The sequence below is a fragment of the Aplidium turbinatum genome, chromosome 10 (assembly GCF_918807975.1).
Source record: "Aplidium turbinatum chromosome 10, kaAplTurb1.1, whole genome shotgun sequence".
NCBI classification, from domain to species: domain Eukaryota; kingdom Metazoa; phylum Chordata; class Ascidiacea; order Aplousobranchia; family Polyclinidae; genus Aplidium; species Aplidium turbinatum.
This window is the reverse complement of record NC_137481.1, coordinates 367087-384165: the sequence shown is the minus strand read 5'-3', so window position 1 is coordinate 384165 and position 17079 is coordinate 367087. Positions and strand designations below refer to the sequence as shown.

The 17079-nt window shown below is 39.5% G+C and overlaps 2 protein-coding genes across 2 annotated transcripts; one reads left to right on the top strand and one right to left on the bottom strand.

The window, feature by feature from the left end:
- The first annotated feature begins 1908 nt into the window (after window positions 1-1908).
- On the top strand, window positions 1909-8252 carry LOC145778722 (ADP-ribosylation factor 4-like). The gene is made up of 5 exons (XM_082590280.1): window positions 1909-2047; window positions 2270-2350; window positions 5693-5874; window positions 6091-6219; window positions 7755-8252. The coding sequence occupies exons 1-5, from the start codon at window positions 1981-1983 to the stop codon at window positions 7842-7844; spliced, it is 549 nt and encodes a 182-aa protein (XP_082446406.1). The 5' UTR covers window positions 1909-1980; the 3' UTR covers window positions 7845-8252.
- Window positions 8190-15200, bottom strand: LOC145778721 (tetratricopeptide repeat protein 1-like). The gene is made up of 6 exons (XM_082590279.1): window positions 14814-15200; window positions 14492-14552; window positions 14217-14329; window positions 12389-12425; window positions 12120-12323; window positions 8190-8488 (listed from the first exon to the last, which is right to left on the bottom strand). Exons 1-6 carry the CDS (start codon window positions 15123-15125, stop codon window positions 8358-8360), a joined length of 858 nt encoding a protein of 285 aa, XP_082446405.1. The 5' UTR covers window positions 15126-15200; the 3' UTR covers window positions 8190-8357.
- Between the last annotated feature and the right edge of the window lie 1879 nt (window positions 15201-17079).

Genomic DNA, 17079 nt, shown 5'->3' with positions numbered 1-17079 from the left:
GCTTGAATATGGGTCTGCTACTATTCGGTGAGTCCAATTCGGTGAGTTCCTAACCTCTAACCCCAAACCCTAAAATGGCAATGATATAATTAGGCTACGGTACCCGATAATTTAAAAAAAAAATTGAAAAAATCCCCCGTTAAGGGATCGGACTCACCGAAACAGGCCATTCCGCTTGAATATAGGCTACGGTATATTTTTTTTACTGACAATGTTTAGTGTAGTTATTAATTGTTTGACTTAAAAGTGAACTCAGTCATGTTCAGAAACTTGAACAATTTATTGATAAAGCTTTCGTCGACGCAAACCTGGACTAACAACAAATAAATGCTGAACACGCGCGATAAAAAAACAATATATTTTTCTGTTCAATATAACATTTTGTGTGAAAAGCATTGCCGGATAAAGCAACTTCACTCACTAAAGCCATGACTAACAACAAATGAATGCACGCGCATTAACAAAACAACAAATTTTTCTGTTTAATATAACATTTTGTGTGAAAAGCATTGCCCTACCTGCCAAGCTGATACAATCTGCAGACTTTACTAGGAATAGCACCTTAAGGAACGGGCGCCACACTGTCTGCGCCTAAAAGATTTGCTCCCCTTTATGCCTCCTCATATCATGCCTTACCAGTATCACGTCCCTCTAAGATGTGTGAAATAACACGAGCCCTGAACAAGTTGATTCAAATTGTTGAAGTTCTGAACAATTTTATCAAGATTAGTTCAGAACAGCACAAGCTGCGGCGCAACTAGAAAAAATCCAAGGGGGTCGGCAACGAGAGAGAAAACTAACAATTATTTGTAGAAGTTGGTATATCACAGTTAGATTGTTAGAATATTAGCCTAGTGTAATTTGACAGCGCAATGATCCAATTCTGTGACGTGCAAAGCGACCGTTTTTGCTCTGTCCGCGCTTGCTACTCTCTCGAAAAAGTTTCCTGCGCTTTCGAAAGTAGGCAGCAAATTGTTTGCTCTCCAAGCCCACATTTTAAAAAGTAGTCCACGCAAGCTTAGGGCCTGGATACACGTCAAGATTGTAAAGAAAATTTAATTGCCGTCTTTTTGATACCAAAATTATAAAATTGGTTTAAGAATGTGTGAAGTTGCGACCATACGAAGATTACAAATCAGACTAGCCTGAAGCCAGCTGCAGTTTCGTTTTGTGGGTTAATAAGGTTGCATCCTAAGTAGGGATGCCCAAAGTAGAATTTCAAATCCTTAAGATTCGATTTCGAATCCATCCAGAATCGAATCTAAAAACCGCTTTTTATCGGGTAATTGGATTCGGAAATAATACGGAGAAAGGAAAAAAATAAAAATTGAAAAAATGCTCCGCCGTCTGCAAAACGCCTGCAAGTCACGTGCATCGTGCATGCCAATCCGTTTCTGCATGCCAATCCGTTTCTGCATGTGATTAACAGAGGTCCCTTACGCGTGTGTGCGCGCATGTGTTGTTTTGAGAGAACAAAGGCAAGAAGAAGAAAACGATTGAACCTGAGAATGAGAACTTGTTAAAATGATGGCTTTGCAAAGCTTCTTTTTCATGCCGTTGTAAGCATAAAGCTGAGCCGGTTTCCCAAGCCATTTTGTTTTTATGACATCATATTGCGTAAATAAATGACGGTCTGTTAATATTTTGTATTGCGGTTGATGCGACTTGAGCGTGAAACAAGTTTGGTATGCATAGGACGTAGCTTGAACGGACACACGTTAAGTAGTACGTAAGTCTCAGTCTAGTTAGTCGTCCCTCTTCTTGAAGTTGCAAATCTTAAAGGGGGCTGTCATGCCGACTAGACAGCCCCCCTAGTTGCGCCCCTGAGCACAAGTATATATGGTTTGATTAATAACTGTTTTAAAGAATATGTTGAAATGAGCAATGTGCATATGTTTCATATACTGTAGTTGTTTTTTTAAGCAGTAGATTGAAGTTGGTTTCATGCCTGGGTTGTAGTGGTGTTTCAAACGTGAAAATATGGGTTTGAGTATCTCCAGCTTGTTTGCGAATTTATTTGCCAAAGCCAACATGAGGATTCTTATGGGTGAGTTCACTTTATACACAGCATAATAACTCAGTAATGAGCAGTTGGTTAGTAACTGAATTTATGCCATGGTTAGTAACTTAATTTTTAGCCATCACATCTGGACAAATTTTAGTAATAAGGACAAAGTTGTGTTACAAATCAAAGATGAGCCTCTTGACAAGCACAAGTTGTTGCAACAAAACTGGGCATAAATTTAAATCAAACTTTTTATATTTCCAGTTGGCCTTGATGCTGCGGGAAAAACTACTATTTTGTATAAATTGAAACTCGGGGAAATCGTCACTACAATTCCGACCATTGGTGAGTGCAGAAAAATATTTTGTGAAACTTTCCGGCAGATGCCAGGCTACAGTCTAAACTTTTAGAGTTAAACTTTGCAGCATGATTGATATATAAATTTCAAAATTTAGAGGTTGGTTGTGCTTTAGTTGTCTATTGGGGTACAGTGATTCTCAAACTGTACGTTGCAACATCGATTGAACATTATGGTAATATTGATTATGGTACAAATGAAAAAGATGAGAAATTGTTTAAAACGGTCCCAAAAATTCTAGTAATTTTTGCTAAAATTTATAGTAAAACATTAAATCAGCATAAATAACTGATTTTTGATGCTGTGTGCCAACTTATATATAGCTCATAACATAATTTCATCAATTTCAATGTTATCAATTGTCATAAGTGCGTGATGAGTTCAGCGAATTTTTGTAAACATGTTGCTTCGAAACTTATGAAACATTTGATTCCATTAATCCATTGAGAGATGCACCAAAATTTAAGATAAAAGTTTTTAAGGGTCTTCAACCGCCCACCAAGACAACAAGGTTGAAAGCCACTGATCTGGTTTGTTCATTGAGGATCAGTTTGCATGAAATTTATCGGTAGATTAGTAATCAGCAATCCTGTTCAACAGTTGGCACACAAGAAATAAAGTAGTTTGTGAATTCGTTTGCTTCATTAAGTTCATTTGCTGTTGGTGCATCCTGCCCTTACGGCAGGAATGAATGCCCCACCACAACAATTTGCACAGAGCATATTCTGCTGAGACCAATGTTGAATTTCTCGGAATGGCCCGTTTCAGTGAGTCCGATCCCTTAACGGGGGATTTTTTCAATTTTTTTTTTAATTATTGGGTACCGTAGCCTAATTATCATTGCCGTTTTAGGGTTAGGAGTTAGAGGTTAGGAACTCACCGAATCAGACTCACCGAATCGGACTCACCGAATAGTAGCCGACCCTGAATTCCTGCTACAAGATTTTAGCTAGATGCTTGACCTCCACTGTAGGAATTACTTGAAATACATTAGAGACAAATATCTTGGTGGTGTATGCTCTGGTAGAAGAGACATGTAATTGAAAAACAAAACCGACTACTGTGCAATTATATGACTTGCTTTTTTAGATATCAAGTGTTTTTCATTTTAATTAAGTTGCATAGATATATTGAAAAAACAAGTTTTTATATACGGGCGTTGAAATAAATCACTTTGTCATCATCATCCAAATTCGGTTTTGTCCCCACTAGTGGGGTGGCCGATTCTTTCCTTACAGCGATTGCCTTTACTCCTATTCCCCCCATCTCACTCGTCCATGACCTCTTCCTTTTGGACGTCCCCATCTACCTTCAAAGCCAATGCCTTTCAATGAATACTTTCTTCCTCCTTCCTTTGTCCATGCCCATGTCATACTCAATTTGCTTTGGCAAGTTGTTCAATAGGGGACAGGGGTCCACGTCTTTTAGGTGCAGACAATTGGGTGCAGTCAAATAGGTGCGCGCAGACTGTGGCATCAGGATATTTAGGTGCGGCGCACGGTCACTTAGGTGCTAGTCCCAGTAAAGTCTATTTCTTTAAGGTGCTTGATAGTGATACTGCAGATTATATCAGTTTGGCGGGTAGGGCAATGCTTTTCACACAAATGTTATATTGAGCAGAAAAATATGTTGTTTAGTAATTGTTTTGTTTACGCGCGTGTCCGACATTTATTTGTTGTTAGCCCAGGTTTGCATTGGACGTTGGTGAGTAGTAGTGGAACTGCGAACTAAGCAGTAGTAAAAAAAGTAATCCCAAATAGAAGTAAAAGATAACAGATTGCACAAAGCTGCGCCTTTAAACCAGCAACAGCCTACTGCTCTAATTGTCCTACATATAAGCCGCGTTGGCGCATTAGCAAAACAATATATTTTTCTGTTCAATATAACATTTTGTGTGAAAAGCATTGCCCTACCTGCCAAGCTGATATAATCTGCAGACTTTATTGGGAATAGCACCTAAATGAACGGTCGCCACAGTGCTCCGCACCTAAATATTCTGATTCCACAGTGTGTGCACTTATTTGACCGGCACCTAATTCTATAGTCTCCTTCGTCTCTTCAGTCGGTTTCTCCCTCGTTCTTACCCGATGCATTGCCCTTTCTGTTCTTCTCAGAATAGCCAGTTCACTCTCTCTTAGCATTCATGCCTCGCTGCTGTACAATATTGCAGGCGGCACACAACTCCGATAGACTTTTCCTTTCATTGTTAACGAAAATGGTTTTCCCTATAACGTTTCTCCATATTTCCTGAACTTTGCCCAACACGAGCTTGCCTTTCTTATCACAGCTGCTTTGCATCCACCGCTTCCACTTATTTGGTCAACTGAATATTAAACGAAATTTGTTGCTGTTTCAAAACTTTCAATCTTATGAGACAAACTCTCTTCGCAATTCTCAACCAAATCTTTTCCTTATTACATTTCCCACAAACAAAACACTTTGTTAATCTTGCTGTAGCTCTCCTCGTATTGACACATCCACTTACTACACTTCTTGCATCGCATCAAATTTCTCATCGAATCATTCTCCTTCATATATTTCACATGGATCGAGTTTGCTCTGTACAACCTTCCGCTCCACTCACCATCACTTTCGTTTTTTTATATTTTGCTTCATAAACTTTTGTCTCAAATTCTTCCTTCCATTTCCCAAGACACAAGCTCGAAACAAACTTCTGTGAACCTGACATGATCTTGTCTTCAATTAAGCCTCGAATTAAACTGCTGGCTTTAAAAAGCCGCGTCATCTTTCTAGAAAAAGTTGATGGAGGAAAATTAATTAAGTAAATTTGTTTGTTTTAACATTGCAAACATGGCATCATCATCATTCGTTCAGTCAGGTCCGACTCTCGGTCACTCTGTAACCCTTCTACCTCCACAACGTTCGATTCCTCACAACCTCATTCAGCTCTTCCATGCCCATTGCCCATCCCGCTGTCACATTTTATGTAGTTTGATTTTAATTCATAAGTTAAATGAGAAAGGGAGGGCAAAAAGTTTTACAAGTAACGTCAAGGGGCACGCAGCCCAAAAACTTTGAGAACCCTACTCTACAAAGACGCGAAATCACCAGGATTAGTCTTTTGCAGAGCGAATAAAACTTTTGTCACAATTCAATCATTATGTGAATGCACGATTTGTTGTTAGTTGTAAAGTGATGTAGAGATCCTGATATCATGATTGAGGTCGCCCCAGGCCCAGACAGCGTGACAAGTTACCTCGCAGTGGGATCTCAGCATTGGAAGATATGAAAAGAGGGAAATAGTTTTTGTTTCAAGTGCTCTGCGTCAAGAAGCCGCGAATGTCTCGGTTATTGTAACTTGTGCGCAGGTTTCAATGTGGAAACGGTCGAGTACAAGAATGTTTGTTTCACGGTGTGGGATGTTGGCGGACAGGACAAGATCCGACCATTGTGGCGACATTATTACCAAAACACCCAAGGCATTATCTTCGTCGTCGATAGCAACGATCAAGAACGACTCGATGAAGCCAAGGAGGAATTACACAAAATGGTGAGCCGTGCTGATAGCGAGTGATTTTGTTGGAGTCCAAGGGACGTGTTGAAACCTGTATTTGTAATCTTGTTGGCAAATCGTGTGCTGGGATGTTTGCTGCTTATGGCTGGCGACAACTAGTGCTTGTGCCTCTACCCGAAGCAGTGTTTGTGGTTTCTATCAAATTTATTGAGAACCGGATTGTTCCTCCACTGACTTCAATTGTTTTACCAGATTGAAGAGGATGATCTTAAGGATGCCATCATCCTGATATTCGCCAACAAACAGGATCTTCCGAACGCCGTTCCCTGTTCCGAGCTAACCAGTCGACTGGATCTAACCTCCCTCAAAGGAAGACGCCAGGTGAGCCTCTCCCTTGAACTTGCCTCGATACCCAGACTGAGACTATTTGGAGATTAAGCCTCCTTCATGTCGTAAACCACGGATCTGCTACTATTTGGCGAGTTCCCTATTCGGCGACAGCCAACTAATCTCCAACGACGCCTTCTGTAAATCCAGCGATTGAATATTATTCAACATTCAGATATTGAATCAATGTAAATACGAACTGTTAGGCTAATTGGGTTCTTTGAACAAATCGAATGGCTTTTGTAATGCTTCTCAGGTACAACCTATACCTGGTCAGCAAAAGTTCCCTTTTGTACAGGATTTCAACGTCTGGCGACGTTAAAACCATGTAATTGCCTTTACATTACGGTACATTCAAAAGTTTTGTTGACATCAAAAATTCTTTGACTGTTTTGAGTTACAGCATCGTTTTATGAAAAAGGTTGTTTTGATGTGAAATATATTTGAAATTTCATATAAAATCAACAAATAGCTTATAAATTTAAAAAATGAATGACATAAACATCGCAAAAAAGGTGGATGACGTAGGATACATGTCAATTTTATGTGAGCAAACATTTTAATTTAATAGTTCGAACAGTTTTCGCTAAATTTCATTTTAAATTATTTTTCTTTGTCGGAATGCAAAAGAAACGATATTGTGGAATAAAATACAAAATTCTCTGAATAAACAGAAGGCGTCGTTGGATTTTCAAAAAATCGCCGAATAGGGAACTCGCCGAAACGGGCCATTCCGCTTAATCCACTGACGCTCGCCTGGTCCCGTTTTATAGTCGCCACAATTGCCACTTGTATGCGTCGCTTGGAATTTTCAAATAGCTTTTTAGATCACGCCAAACTAAGTATACATGAAAGTCATCGTCCAAACTTAGTATGTGGTCAATGTTTGCTGAAAAAAAAAACACACCGAAAACCGACGAACATCGCACGCAATTCCATGTCAGTGCATGAAGGACGCCTGTCAATCTCGTCCGCAACATACGATGGCTGGGCTTCGTTGTTATGAGCCAGTGAATCAATCTCTTTTGATATTGATCCAACATTTGGCTGAGAAGGAATATGTTTGCTTGTGGTAATTATAGGTTACTTAATATCGTTGCTGCGAACACTTCATTTCTGTATAAAATCTGTAAATAGTCCCTGTTTTGATAGTCCGTTACGTAATTACAATATGTGTGTATTAGTTTGTTTTTGTGATGTTGTTGGGTTCAGCCGTGTTCTCATTGCTTTAAAAATTGGCGCTCCAGTTCTTTCAGGAACGAGGAGGCGACTGTTTCTTAACTAATTCATCTACTTGTTTTAAAGTATCAGGTTTGGTGGCCGTGCTTAACTATATTTATCGATGCATATATCCAAATATTAGATCCTTTCATGCACGTCTTAAACCATTAAGGTTTTGCCACCTTTTCCTTTTGTTACTGTATTTCTTTTTCACAATATCATTTCTTTTGCATTCTGACAAAGAAAAATAAATTGAATTGAACTGAAAAATTGAATTTAATGAACACTTGATTTCATGAATGTTGCAGTGGTACATTCAATCCACCTGCGCCACGGAAGGAACGGGATTGTACGAAGGACTCGATTGGCTCTCGGAGGAATTAGGGAAGAAGAAGTGATACTTCCTCGAAAGGACTTGTTCTATTTGTTGCTTTATGTTATTCTCTCATCGTCGCATTATCGTAGCCATTTGGTGGTGGCAGGTGGCGCAGACTCACCGAATCACGTGATCCCGGTCGCCTAGCAACAATGAACACACCATGGTGGCGTCACTACCGCGAGACGATTGAAATGGTGTGACGTACATGTAGGCTAGCGCCCAGACATTAAACCCGTCATATTTAGATTGGTTCAACGTCTGCAGACATTGATTCAATGTAAAATGACGGATTTTGCTGTTTGGTCATCACTAGAGAAAAATATTTGAAGATCTCGCTTCTTTGATTTGAACTGATGAAACCAAATCAAACCGTTAAGTCGAGTTTTGTTCTATTGCGCACAATTACATAATGAAAAATAATCGCAAACGGAAGGGGGTTTCCCCACCAGCTTCGTTCTTCTCACAGTGACGTCAATGCACGGATGAGCTTCCCCGACAACACGATTGGGAGATGCAGCGCAGTGTTGACCGGTCAACTGCTTCCCGGGTTTTGGTTAAATTGAATGTTGTAAGATCCTGTGTCCTTGTTTTGTTGCAACTGGAAGTTGTCGGTTGAAAGTCCAAATTTTCCGAGGATTTTATTCCCAAGGTCTTTCAGGTTCCCTGCAACGCAATCAGTGGCAACCATGGTTCGAACTAAGCACCCTCTTTCAGTTCGTTTTTATTTCTGACAGGGTTGTAAAAAAACAAAGGCGAGCTGGTTTTTATATAAAAAACGGGTTTTATGGGCAAAAATGGGTTATGACACGTAAAAATACCCCCAAATTTTTTTTTTTTATAAGCCTAACAATTTTTCAAAGACCTTATTATAGTCTGGCAACTCTGCTTTGTTGGATATTGTGCCAGTGGGCTATGTAATGAGAAAATCTAGGGCACTGTTATTGTTATAATATCGGCCTTGTAAGCAAAAGTTTGAGCCAAATGTTGGCTTTACGCCAAAGTTTATCCAGCCAGGATAACAGTGTAAGACAGGATATGTGAGGTCTAGGCTAGACTTGACGACTTTGTAGCTGAGTTTTTGGTGTTCTCTAATTTTAGCCGCATTTTTTGCCTGTTCGTGTGTAAGAGCTACCTATAGGTTAATAGCTGTTGATCTGCTAATAAATTTCATACAAATATTACCCTAAAAGTGTTTCCAGAAAGCACTATAATCCATTATTTGAGTGTAATTTTGCAAAAAAATTACGGGGGGCATGCCTTCGGACCCCCGTAGAAAACACGTGCCTTCGGCACGCTCTAAACCCCACGAGTTTTATTGCTTCCCTTGCTCAACCAACCAGGATACGCCACTGCTCCTGGTGCTTGTTACCTACGGTCGAAATTACTTGTAATGTCGTCGTGTGAGCCTCTGGGGCAGAGGGTCTATCCTTTGGTGGCCGGTCGATTGGTCGAAAGATATTTGGTGTCGACAGTCAATTGGTTGACAGGACATTTGGGTTAGGGTTAGTTAACCCTAAAATAAATCGTTCTGTCGACCAATCGGCCGGGTACCTATTAGGGTGTTTCATTTTTTCCACACTTTCGAAATTAAAAACGTTCGGGTTTGCGTATGATGGGATTTTGGACACTGATTTAAAAAATGTAATTTTTATTTCATTATGACGTCATTTAGATGTGGCACCGCGTGGTCGAAATTCGTGTGGGGCTAAAAATAGGGGATTTCCCGTAGCTCGGTAACGGAACATGGTAGAGAGACAAAATTGGTGTCAAAATACGCAGAAGGGCCGCTTTCCTATACCTTTTTAAGAGACTTCATTGCCGTATCTTTCCCGCAAAGCGAATTATATCGAAAAAACGATATTTCGCATAAACAAGGTGTTGCTATAAGTTTAATTTTTTCGGTCAGTAGAGCTGTTGCTACAAATTTATTTTGCATTACTGCTACAAAGCTAAGAAAAGGAAAAACAATGAAAGCTGAGAGTGAGACCCATTTGGATAACTTGAAAAGTTCCGACGAAGACGAAACAAGGGCAGCTTTCCTATTCCTTCTTAAGAGACTTCATTGCCGTATCTTCGCCGCAAAACGAATTATATCGAAAAAAACGTTTTTTTACAACTTATGATGCACGGTACTTGTTTTGCTCCTAAACAAGTTATTTTTCGTAATACTTCTTTAACGGTCTCGAGGTAATTGTTCTGTTGCAAACTTAGCAATTGTATTCGTAATGCAAAGCTGAGAATTTGCATAGATAAATTGATACCTGTACGATATCAATACTGTTAAATTTGCTAATGATGTCTACAGTTAATCTTGCAGTACTGTATATCTGAACGATGTTTTGCAAAACCGGCTTACATTTCTGGACGTTCTCATTTCTTTCATTTTATTGCCTGTATTAACTGATGGTTCTAATAACAACATAACTCTTTAACAGCAAACAACGCTACTATATAATAAGCACTATCATTCCTTGTTGCACAAAAATGCACGAAGTCGCAAATCGGCACGTCGGTTGCTTTCATCACTAATTCGTTCTATAACATTTTTGAGCTTTCCGATTCGTCGCTCAGTGGAACGATTACTGATCAATCGACCTCCAGAAAGATGGAGGTACATCATGGGCGCACATGACGCATGTTGCAATATGAGTTGCATAATGCATATGGTTTCTTGTTTATAAATCAAAAGATGCTTCAAATTGTGTGGTACATCCATAAATGTAGAACAAGCCAACACCAGCATGTACATTTGATCGCTCCTAAAGTCGTCGTTTTGTCCTTCGGTAACTTTCTTCTGTTCAGCAAACCATTCGATTTGTTTGTGCATTCTTTAATTGACCTTCTGAAGATTTTACTGCATTCTAAACGTTTGTTAACCCCCGACTTTTTACCAGCATTGGCCGTCGTCGTGTCTGCCATCACTGAATAAATATTAAGCAAAATACTTTCGCAAGCATCTTGTGTGATGGTATTGTACAAAATTTCACTTGTGACAGATGTAGCTACCCGAAGAAAAAGATTTAACTACGATCAATTATTTCGCCTTGCCACGCTTCCCATCGATAAACTGGCCAAGGAAAACATTCTGCACTTCAACTTTCTGCAATGCCATCATGCGAACTTTTTTATGTTGACGGAACATCGTCGATGGTGAAGCAGCGATTTCAGCACCTCCACAGCAGAAGGGTTGGTCGGATTGCTGACGGATGCTTGTCATTCGGTGGTCTGCGAGTATGCAACTTTCACTACTCACTTTCAGAGTCTTGCGAACTGACTCCCACATGTGATCGGTTTTAGCAAAAAAGTTGGATCCGTTTCGTCTTAATCAGAACTTTCCAAGTTAGCCAAATGGGTCTCACTCTCAACTTTCATTATTTTTACTTTTCTTAGCTTTGTAGCAGCAATGCAAGCCAAATTTGTAGCAACAGCTCCACTGACGAAAAAATTTGAACTTATAGCAACACCTTGTGTATGCGAAATATCGTTTTTTCGATATAATTTGCTTTGCGGGAAAGATACGGCAATGAAGTCTCTTAAAAAGGTATAGGAAAGCGGCCCTTCTGCGCATTTTGACACCAATTTTGTCTCTCTAACATGTTCCGTTACCGAGTTACGGGAAATCCCCTATTTTTAGCCCCACACGAATTTCGACCACGCGGTGCCACATCTAAATGACGTCATAATGGAATAAAAATTACATTTTTCAAATCAGTGTCCAAAATCCCATCATACGCAAACCCGAACGTTTTCAATTTCGAAAGTGTGGAAAAAATGAAACACCCTAGTACCTATCCTTTCACCACCCCAGATTCACAATCTTCCCGGACTACACTTGTAATGTAATTTGTAGGGAAGGCCACATGGAGGCTGTCTTAAACTGGTGCAACTTGCAACAGAAGTAAACTTTCAAGAAAAGGCTTTGTTCCGTCAAAGATGTTGCCACAAGTTTCTTCTTGAACAACTTTGAAGTTTTCTCAAATTGGAACAGACTTCATCATCTGGCAACACTACTTTTGTAGATTTAGCAATTTCAGAAAACCCGTTCTTTTTTATAAAAAAACATTGCCTATCCAAGTAGCTACCCACTACAACCCTAATTTCTGACCATCACAGCAAAAACAATACACGTCGACTTTCAACATAAAAAAGGTGGAAGCGACAAAACGCGAACGTAATTCCGTGCTTGAGATTGGCACGGTCGCAACATCTTCAGAAAAATTTAAGATAATAATTAAGCAACCGCGGTCAGTGGCAGCCATGGTCCGAACCAAGCACTCTCTTTCGCGCCACATACCCAACATCTCCTCCTTCAATCTCTCATTCCTGGCGTTGATCTGGTCAGGAAGCCGCTGACAAGCAATCCGAGCCACGGGGATGGAAGGATCGATCTCAAGGACAGATTTGTAATCCGATAACGCCTCATCGAGTTTGTCTCCCTCCTCGTGGAGTCGCGCTCGCCGCAACAGAGCTTTTAAGTATCTTGGTTCAAGCTGGATGGCTGGGAGGAAAATCAAAGTTAAGGAGGTGTGACCTACCAAGGGGGATTTAAACCAAACAACTCACCTTCAGCACAATCCTCGATTGCTTCTTCTTTCCGCCCCTGAAATCATTAACAAATTTAGACCATAAGCTCTACAGCACGGTAGCCTTAGAAGCATATTTGTAATCTGCAGGTCACTGCAACAGATAAAGTTTATTAACCAATCAGAAGGCAAGGTTTAAATCAGCTGATTGCAGCCATGCGACTCATGCACGTTAGAAAGTGAATTCGATGAACGTTTCACCAGCGCGGCCTAGACTCTGGAGGGTTAGAGAATAGTCATTTCGATTGCGTGGGTTCGATTCCAACCACTGCTATTACTCTTTTGCTTCTGTCATTAACAAACAAAGTTCAAAACAAGAACCAACTCTCTGGTTTAGTGGTGAAAGGCTCACAATGCTGCAATCAGCTGGTTCATAGAGAAAATTGTCTTGTGTTAAGTGTCTACCGGTCAAAATAACCCATCTGCTGCAGATTGCAAATGCGCACACGATAAGTCAATCAGCAAGCAGGGGATGGTTGCGCCTTCGATAAAACTGACACGTTTGGAATAGACCGTGCAATGGTTTGGTTGGTTTTCAATCTTTATCTTTAATAAACCTTTGGTAGAGAGTTGGCTTTGTTAAACCATGGACAAACAAAGCAATTTGAGCGGGTTTAACATGTTTTATTATAAAGAGATATAATTAAAAAATCAACTCAAACGTTTTCGACACGTATTTCTGTCATCAGAAATCTGCAATATACTGTACATAAATTAAGTAATTCCTGATGAGGACACACGTACGTGTCGAAAACGTTTAAGTTGATTTTTTACTTATACTGTATCTCTTTATAATAAAACATGTTAAACCCGCTAGTTTTGTTTTTATCTTTAAACTGACAACGTCTTGATTGGTTATTCCTGGTAGTTCACAATTTAGATTTTAACGACCTGTTTTAGACGAAGCAACAATCATGCTGCTAAAAGCGAAACACAATCAATTGCATATTGCTGGTAGTTTCGTGTACTTGCAGGGGCTTTTGACGAAGGGCCGCTTACCGAGATTGACAGAGTGAAGTTTCCGATTGTTGAAGTGTTATTGCCTGGAAATTATTCCATCTATTAGGTGTCGCTGAATGGAGAGCAGCCCTTAGAATGCACTGCTCAAGCGCACACCCCGAGAGTCGAACCAGCGCCGCTTGATCTTTGTTCACGAAGTCACGCGCTAACCAACTGAGCTATCGGGATGGACAATTGGACATGGTGGTTAGGATAACAAAAATAAAATAATTTGGAATCATCAAGTAAATTACGGGACTGAAAAACGACCAGAATTATTATTTAATAGAAACAATTCCCGAGGCGTTCGAGTTATGTCAATGATGCTCATGCGCGATGGTGGCAGCCACCACTTTCCAAGGTTGCCAGATCCAAAAGCGAAACTATCAGCAATGTGAAATACGGCTGAAGCAGTGTCGTGCTTTAGTAGCATGTATACGCGGGACAAAATTTTATAATTTATAGCATGTCTCAATGATATGCGCAATTACGCATCCAGGGATATCTGTGCGCGTCACATTTTCCTTTAAAATCCGTCAAGCTCTGTTGAAACATAAAGAAACGAAGCTCGTTTCGCACTGCTCCTGACTACACCATTAAAAATTTAAACTTCAAAATTATAACCCTTAACAAGTAGGTTATCAACCGCTAACTAAAACGCTAAAACTACAAAAACATATATCAGCAAACCTACGTCTTGCTGATTGACTTTGAGTGAAATGGAATGATGAGAACGACATTCAAGTGTCAAATCTACTTCTTCAGCAAACTAACTTTGAAAAAATCTGGCAATCCTACCGGACACTCACCAAATGTTCTCTGCACGCGGCTCTGTTCGAGTAGAGTATCGACCTTTCCTTGGGGAACGATGAGGGACATACGCGCAGTCCCTCGCTATACATAGATTCTGCTTCAATGAAGTCTGAGAATGGAGAAGATAAATCGTTAACACGTGACAGAACACGTGGTCAACACATTTCATGGATGGATATCATAAGGAACGAACAGAAATCAAACGAAGTAAACGACACATTTATAAAACAGATTCACAAAACAATAATCTGCCGCCGAGGCAAGAACCAACTTTGAAGCTTGAACTCCGCATTCCCGGTTTCCTTCAGTTGAACTGAGTCCTTCCGTCGTTCCTGTACAAAGCAACAAGTTTGTGGAATGGTCAGGTGGAAGATGCTTCGACCGCGGTTGTCAGTTCCCGGCACACAAGACGTTGTGCATTCGAAAAGTGAGACAAATCGGAACTGACAATGCCGACCCCTTCCAGGCGTCACTTTTGTTTATTATTAGGAGTACTCGAAGCGAGATCTTTAATGATGCATTCATAACAAAACAGACGCAATAATATTACATTGAAACAAAAGTGGCATGCGAGATGTTATTTCATGATTCACCTCTTTTTCTGCCTCTGTTAAGAAATCATCGAATGTGTCTTCCTGTCCTTCACCAGCAACCTGAGCTTCCGCGTTCCGACCACAATCGTCTTCTGTGGGTACTTCTCCAGCAAAATGTTCACCCATCTGTTTATTTTGGTTAGGAGTAACGCGATTTTTAAATGATACTTTGTCACTTTCCGTTTGAGAGTTAGGTCTTTCGAATAATGTTGAGTCGCTATCCTTTCCACTGCTGGCCACATCATCAGCAGATAACGGAAGTGACGTCAGACCTTCATCACAGTCATAAAAGCACTCATTGTCACTGTCCATCTTTCTTTTTCCCTTTCTTCAAGACAAACCGTCAACACATAGTCACTACACACTAGCAAAACACAAAGCTACAAAAAGTAAGTAAATAACAGCAAAATAATGAGATTTTGAAAATGATGTATCATTTTTTAAAACTAAAACCATGAGCAAAGTAGTAAAAGCAAGGTGAAAAGCAGAATAAGAGATAGAGAGGAATAAAAAAAATTAATTTTTTGTATTCAAAAACCAGATGTGTTAAAAGTGGAGTTTAGGTGTAAAAACAACTTCCAAAGTAATTTTGGTCCTCTGCCACCTGTACCCAGGTCGATAAAGACCCGAAAGGTCATGTGACCTTCAAAATCGGCAAAAATTTTGTAACTTGAAAACCTTTTAAGCTAGAGAGCTGGTTTTTGGCTTAGAATGCTCAGAAGATCCATGTTTATATCTTCTATATAATATGTATAATATACTGAAACAAAGAAAACTATTAATACTACAAAAAGTGCTCAATGCTAAGCAAAGCAGAGCGAATTAAATCAAACAGATAGTAATAACTATATTTTGATTTAATATGTATATTGTATATAATACAACATTTGGTTCTATCTAATTGTATCATATATACTGTATAGTGTATATACCACATTAACCATAGGCGCCTAACCCGTGGGGGCCAAGCTCCCACGCATATTTCTGCGTGGGAGCAACTTTTTATGCTGCATTGATACATAAAACAATATATGAACTAGCGATCGGCAGCAGGAAAACATTTTTAAATGCAAACCGCAACAGCTTCGCGATAAATAATCACTAGAACGAGTAGCGATGCTACAATCCAACCCCAGACAAAAAAATTTGTCATTTTTACATTGATTTAACGTCTGCAGACGTTGCATCAATGTAAAAATGACTGATTTTGCTGCTTGAGACGAACAAAACTAGAGTAGCATCAAGCTACCGATACTCCAAACCTGCTACTTTACACGTAGCCTATTGGAAAAAATAACACAACCGAAAACACATTTATTCAGTGTGATGAGTGTGACTGCTTTCTGCTGCAAACCAAATCAGTCGTTGCTGAATGTTTGTTACTGCTGGTCTCAAGGCGGTTTCAATCTTGCTTGGTCTGGAACAGTATTTTCTTGTGATTGTCCAACTTTGATGACGTTGACTCGCTCAGACGCGTGAACACAAACGGCAGGAGTGCAGTCACTGCTGAGTGAGATAATTAGGCCTAAAGATATTCCGCTTTAACCAGCCAAAAAGTGTGAAACTTTTTCCAGAAAATTCAAGCCGCAACGTAGAGTCAGAAAATAGATCGGCATGTTATTTCCGAGGCTGGGAAGAGAGGTGCTCGGAATTTTGTTTTTGTATTACAAATAAGTTTTGGATCCAATCTAATTTGGCATTGTTTAATCCTGGAAGAAAATACTTTTAAAACTGTTTCAACAGATTTGACAAGTGGTCGATAATCACAAGCTGAAACATTTGGTTCCAAATCACTGTTAGTCAAAAACTCTACTGTAGATGAAAAAATTTCAAATGAATCATTTTCAACTTCTTCTTTCTAGAACTAGATGATTCAATTTTTAACAAACGCTTCAAGTTTTTGATTTCTTGATTTCAATGTAAAAACATTGGTGTTTTTTCCTTAAATGGATGAATTAAGTTCTTTCCATTTTTCAAGCAAATCTCACAAATAGCATAATTTAAAAGTCAGATGTCATTGCAGAAATGATGGACCAAGTTTGATTTTTTTCCGTTGGAAAAACCACCACTTCATTATTCAACGTTAATAGCATTTTTACAATTTTGTTTTTGAGAGCCATCTTACTTCACAATGCAGTAAAACGGATTTAAACTGAACTCTCATTACATTTCACCAATAAACTTGCAAAAATACGGGTATGGAATGCGCGACTCTTAATAAAGTTAATATTTTAACAGCATCTTGCATAGCCTAGCGTTTCGATGA

Excerpts from the sequence above, each read along its gene's own strand:
- LOC145778722 (XM_082590280.1), top strand. The coding sequence starts at position 1,981 with ATGGGTTTGAGTATCTCCAGCTTGTTTGCGAATTTATTTGCCAAAGCC. Across the intron at positions 2,048-2,269 it reads CAACATGAGGATTCTTATGG|TTGGCCTTGATGCTGCGGGA; the intron begins GTGAGTTCACTT and ends TTATATTTCCAG. Across the intron at positions 5,875-6,090 it reads AGGAGGAATTACACAAAATG|ATTGAAGAGGATGATCTTAA; the intron begins GTGAGCCGTGCT and ends TTGTTTTACCAG.
- LOC145778721 (XM_082590279.1), bottom strand. The coding sequence starts at position 15,125 with ATGGACAGTGACAATGAGTGCTTTTATGACTGTGATGAAGGTCTGACG. Across the intron at positions 12,324-12,388 it reads AATCGAGGATTGTGCTGAAG|CCATCCAGCTTGAACCAAGA; the intron begins GTGAGTTGTTTG and ends TTTTCCTCCCAG. Across the intron at positions 8,489-12,119 it reads ATTGAAGGAGGAGATGTTGG|GGAACCTGAAAGACCTTGGG; the intron begins GTATGTGGCGCG and ends ATTGCGTTGCAG.